Source organism: Colobus angolensis, unplaced genomic scaffold (assembly GCF_000951035.1).
Source record: "Colobus angolensis palliatus isolate OR3802 unplaced genomic scaffold, Cang.pa_1.0 Scaffold155, whole genome shotgun sequence".
Classification (NCBI taxonomy): domain Eukaryota; kingdom Metazoa; phylum Chordata; class Mammalia; order Primates; family Cercopithecidae; genus Colobus; species Colobus angolensis.
This window is the reverse complement of record NW_012114655.1, coordinates 1,296,857-1,302,428: the sequence shown is the minus strand read 5'-3', so window position 1 is coordinate 1,302,428 and position 5,572 is coordinate 1,296,857. Positions and strand designations below refer to the sequence as shown.

The 5,572-nt window shown below is 41.6% G+C and overlaps 1 protein-coding gene across 1 annotated transcript in view; it reads left to right on the top strand.

Moving 5' to 3' along the window:
• The first annotated feature begins 1,436 nt into the window (after positions 1 to 1,436).
• The window catches only part of PPP4R1 (protein phosphatase 4, regulatory subunit 1), a 72,925-nt gene continuing 68,789 nt past the window's right edge, over positions 1,437 to 5,572 (top strand). The window contains exon 1 of the mRNA XM_011936609.1: positions 1,437 to 1,670. Coding sequence (XP_011791999.1) covers positions 1,649 to 1,670 — 22 coding nt within the window. The 5' untranslated portion in view covers positions 1,437 to 1,648. The remainder of the gene's footprint in view (positions 1,671 to 5,572) is intronic.

Sequence of the window (5,572 nt, the reverse complement as noted above, 5' to 3'; positions counted from 1 at the left end):
TGAGGGGACGGTGGGCGAGGGCGGTCCCGGGCGGGCTGGGGTGGCGATTTGGGGGGAAAATCTCGCGTCCGTGAGGAAACGGCGCGCCCAGGTTCCGCTGGGGGGAGGGAGACGCCCGGAGTAACGCCCAAGTTCGCTTTCCGCCCTTCGCTCTCCTCTCCCGGCGCCCCCGACTCGCCTGCGGGCTGGGCAGTGGCGCGGCTGTTTTGGAAGGAGAAGCCGCTGGGGCAGGGTTTGAAGTGGGGTTTGGGTGTGTTTCTGCCCCTGGTGTCCCCTTCCCCGTCACTCTAGGAAGGAAGAGGCTCGCGCGGGAGGTGTGTTTCCTTAGAGTCGCTCTTCCAGGAGCGCCGGGGGGGCAGCCTGGGCCCGGTTGGCGGTCTGGGCTCCCCGACCCGGTTTCGGATTGTTTGAGGATGACATACCTGTCATTTTACTCTGGCTCGTAGCAGTTTCTAGATTGCCCCCGATGTGATTCGTGGATTACGGGAAGGTTAGAAGGTGTGGCCTCGTCAGGAATTACTAGGTTTGAAGAGCATATTTCTTCAATGCAGATACTCAGAAATGACCCAGTCCTCCTTCAGTGTTAACAGTGCAGCTTTCCTTTGAGGTACTGAAGTTTTTACAGAGTTGACGTTTTTATTTTTAAAAAGACGAAGTTTTTGACGTTTCCTGATGGCGACGGAATTGATATTTAGAAAGGAATTTTTCGTCTTATGTGTACTTTTCTAAGTCTCAGAAAATAATTTGGGTCACGATAGGAAAGACAGAGTTAAGCAGGTTTGTATTGAAAGAAGTGACAAATTGCAGTTAACTTAAAATAGTTTCTATTCATGCTAATCTTCCAAAATAGTGACCCATCAAAAAAATCAATAGGTTTTGAGATGCATTTTAAAAATGAAGAGTGTGGAAAATGTATAAGCGTAGATCATGGGATACATAAGGGACCAATACATTGTTCTGAGTTGAGATGCTAAGCATAGTAGAATTGTGGTCTGTTCAGTGGAAAGCCTACTGGATGCTGAGATTGACTGTTCAATACTTGTGTAAGTAATTTCAGAGATGGTTGCAGTTTGAAATTACTCTTTTAAATACTCTGTAGTTAATCCTTAACATTGTCTAATGTGGTTCCCTTACTCAGAGTAAACTTAATTTTTAGATTTCTGGTTGTTTTGAGTAAAGTAAGGGGCGTTTACTATTTAGATGGATTATCTGAAACGAGTAATTTATCTTTAAATGAACCACATCCAGACTTCTGTTAAGTCTGTATTTTTAGTGGGGTGGCTCAAAACAGCTCTCTTAAAGGGAGCAGTACTCATGTAGTGAAGGGCAGCTTTAACATTTTATTTAATGTTTACCTTAAGCCACTTCTCTGCCTAATAGTAAGTTTGAGATATTGTTTAAGGCAGCTATTGATTTCAGATCTCTTGCCAGGTTAGGATTGGAGAAGTGGCCCTAATTATGTTACCTCGAGGAGGGCTTTTTATATTTATATTCGACTTCGTGAATAGAAAATTCATTCATTCAGCAAGTATTTATGACTGCAGCAAAAACTTCTCACTCCTGAAGGTTGAAATGCAGTGTCAGTTTCATCCCTAGCCCCCAACAAGCGCAGTGTAGAGGGGAAGGCATACCTGTGAAAAATTCAGCCATGAGTTTCAAGACTCTGCCCGGTACTGGGGATGGAGCTCTGAGAAGGGTGGGCACAACCCATGCCCTCTAGTGGTTTACAAGGAGTTTTGAATCTAGGTGTACAGTACTATTACAGTTACAGACTTGGAGCCAGGCTGCTCTGTTCGTCTTAGCAGGGTCTTTTTGGGCAGACTCGGGCAGCTGACTTAACCTCCCTATGCCTCAGTTTTGTCATTTGTAAGTAGGCATAAGAAATATTACCTGCTTCATAGAGTTGTTCAGGGCTGTACGTGAGTTAGTGCCTGTGAAGCACTTGAAACAATTCCTGGTAAACAGCTATCATTATGATTATGTTTGCTTTTATGAGAAAAGAGCAAGGGAAGCTTAAAAGAAGAGCAGAGGAGGAAACACTGATGTTGAACCTTCCAGAAAGAAGGTACTTAAAGATGCTGCCAATGCTTGCAACTAACTTTTTTTTTTTTTTTTTTTGAGGTGGAGTTGCACCCTTGTTGCCCAGGCTGGAGTGCAATGGCGTGATCTCGGCTCACCGCAACCTCTGCCTCCCAGGTTCAAGTGATTCTCCTGCCTCAGCCTCCTGAGTAACTGGGGATTACAGGCGTGAGCCACCATGCCCAGCTAATTTTGTACTTTTAGTAGAGACAGGTTTTCTCCATGTTGATCAGGCTGGTCTCAAACTCCTGATCTCAGGTGATCCACCTGCCTCGGCCTCCCAAAGTGCTGGGATTACAGGCGTGAGCCACCGCGCCTGGCTGCAACTAACTTTTTAAAGATTCTGTTTCTTATGCATTTTAATTTAGGGTAAAACAGACATTGAAGACACAATAGTTATTTGCATATTCATGATTTGGTTGAAGGCTTTGTTAGAGTAATTGCTTATTTTTCTCAGTTACTAAAGTTTTTGCAGTTGATACCTTTACCCAGAACATTCAGGAACAAAGGACCTTTGGACATATGGCCAGTTGAAGGACCACTTCCCTTCTCTTGTGAAGGGAGAAAGAATGAGGAGGAACACTGGGCCCTGGTGCCTCCTTAGAGAGCAAGATGGTTGGTAAGGGAGTGAGAAAGCTGTCGCATCCTGGAGAAGCTGGAGAAGGTAGAGGACCCAAAGGTAGAGGAATGGAGCTTGGGCTGCCCTTACAACGTGATTGTTATCTCATGAGCCTGAGTTTCTCTGTCTATGGCAGAACTCCAGAGTATGGAGGCCAACCTCCAGAGTAGTTGTAAACAAGTCCTACTACTTCAGCCAAGCTAGGTGTAAGTTGGCCCTTGGGATGGGAAGAAATTATTTTCTGGTCAAGCTCTAGAATCTTGGTTGCCCTTCCTAAGTGCAGAACCTGGGCTATGAGGGAAGAGAGAGTAAGTTCTGTTGTGCAGATGATCTAGGAAAGGACCTAGCTAGAGTCTAGAACTTGAAAGAGGGGTATTGCCAGACATTGCTAAGAGTCTCATGTCTTTCAATTTGATTTGTTTTAAGCCTATCTCTGTATAGAGGCATAGAGTCGGGGAGAAGGTTGGTCAAAGACTGACTTGACTGATAACCTTTGGAGGGAGAAAAAAAATCTAATGAGGAAAAAATGAATGGTATTACATTTGTATATATATCTCAAAAGGTCATAAAGGTAAGTAAATGAAATCATTATCAGGTACTATTAAATTTAGGAGAATAGGCTGGGCGTGCTGACTCATGCCTGTGATCCCAGCAGTTTGGGAGGCCGAGGTGGGCAGATCACGAGGTCAGGAGATCAAGACCATCCTGGCCAACTTGGTGAAATGTCTACTAAAATACAAAAAAAAAATTAACTGGGCGTGGTGGCGTGCACCTGTAGTCGCAGCTACTCAGGAGGCTGAGACAGGGGAGCTGCTTGAACCCGGGAGGTGGAGGTTGCAGTGAGCCAAGATTGTGCCACTGCATTCCAGCCTGGTGACAGAGCAAGACTCCGTCTCAAAAAAAAGTTTAGGAGAATAATGCAATAAAACTATATGATATGTATTTAAGTTTAAAAGTGATACTTTCAAGATTGTATCATGAAATACTTTGAATTTCAAATTGAAAGCAAACCAGTGACTCCATTTGAATATGGTTATCTCAGCAGATTTCAGAGTTGGATAAACCCTTTTTAATTTTTTATATTTAATTATGTTCGTTAAGTAATGGGAGACAATACAAAATTGTAGATGTTTAGAAAAAAATTATTTCAGATTTCTATTTTAGTTTCCAAAGATGCAATTTTGATTCACATTTAAGTTGGTAGATTCCTAAAATGAAATGAGACTAAGATACAGTTAAGATTTGATGAGCTGATGCTTGTAAAAATAATTTCATTTAAGGAGTTTCATTAGAACTTAAACTCCTATCAAAGCAATATGTTGAATATCATTTTTAAAGAATGGCTATGTAACACTTAGTTTACAGTGCCTTTCATACACAGGTTGTTCTTCACAGCAGTCCTGTGATGTGTAGGCTATGGTATTCTGATACTAATAAGTAAGTTGACTAATGCCCAAAGGGACTACACAAAACTCCTAAGTTTAGATGGAATTTTAAGCTAGGCCTTCTGATTCTAAATATCATATTTTGAATATTATATTTTCTTAAATGGCCCAGGTTAAAATATTGATCAACCCAAACTTGTATAGGCAATTTCTTTGAACCCATTCTTAAAGTACCCTTGAAAATTAATCTGGGATGCTGCATGTGGTTTAGTTTACACCTGGAGAATGATAGGATGGAGCTTGGGTATAATGCAGCTTATTTAGTTGTTAACTTTTGTTTCAGCTATAACTAAGTATAACGTTGAAAAGTTTTTGAACCTATGTTACTGAGTATGCCATACAACCAATTTTTTTCATACTGAAGTTTTGGAATCCTTTTACATTATGCTGTTTTTTGGGTTTAAGGGCAGCATTGAAGTAGAGTGAAGAATGGGTCCAGAATTAACTGAGGGTAACCGCCTAGAACACACTCGGTGCGGAATCTCCAGGCTCTCCTACCACTTTCAAAACCAGTTCTGATAAGCTTAGAGTCCTTGCTGCTGGGGGAGGTGAGGAGCAAAATATTGGGGCTGTATCCAGTAGTGGCCAGGGAATCATTCAGAAACCTTAGGAAGGTGCCCTTGAACATGAATGATATTTAGGAGTATTGTTAAATAGGGATTTGGGAGGGTGCGTCATGAGACCTGGTAGCCTGTTTTGACTACTGCCAGGAAACCTGGATGGCGAAGTCTTTATTTAGAGATAATATCATTGATATACTAGAAAAGAGTGCTTTTAAAATACTTTCGGTGGTACCCACATGGGTGTAGGATCGATTAATGATACCTGGGCTAACAACTCCCCACATAAAATATAGAGAGAGAAACCCTTTTGTAAATATGCATGGGCCTGTAGCGTCAAGATCCACTGCCCTTCCCCCTCCCAAAAAAAAAAAAAAACCAAAACACCTAAATGCATACTTTTTGTTTGTCCCTGCCTGTGAAAGATAAATAGACCTCAGGAGGTAAAGTTCAGAAGTCTGCCGCCACATTTGTTTGATCTCCGGTTTATTATTTCTGGTCCTTTTCCCTCAGTGTCCTCAAAACAATGAATGTGTGTTTATTAAACTACTGTTACTTTGCTTCCATGTTTGTATTATATCTCTTTGTTTATACTGTGGAGTAAAATAATTTGAAAGTTCCTAAATTTGAATTAGAGTTTTGTTGTTGTTTTTAAACTGGATCTGAGAATAAACCTAACTTAGTGTTTTGGGCAGAAGTCTAGATGGCATACCTATGGAATTTTGGCTAAGGAGGTATTCCCTCTAATTTCTGTAAGAGGGTCTGGAACCTGCTCTGCTTTTAGCACAGATCTTTGAGCTGGTGAATCACCAATGCTTTTTACTCCACAAATTCATTTCTTAACTCTCCTAACTTTTTTTTTTTTTTTT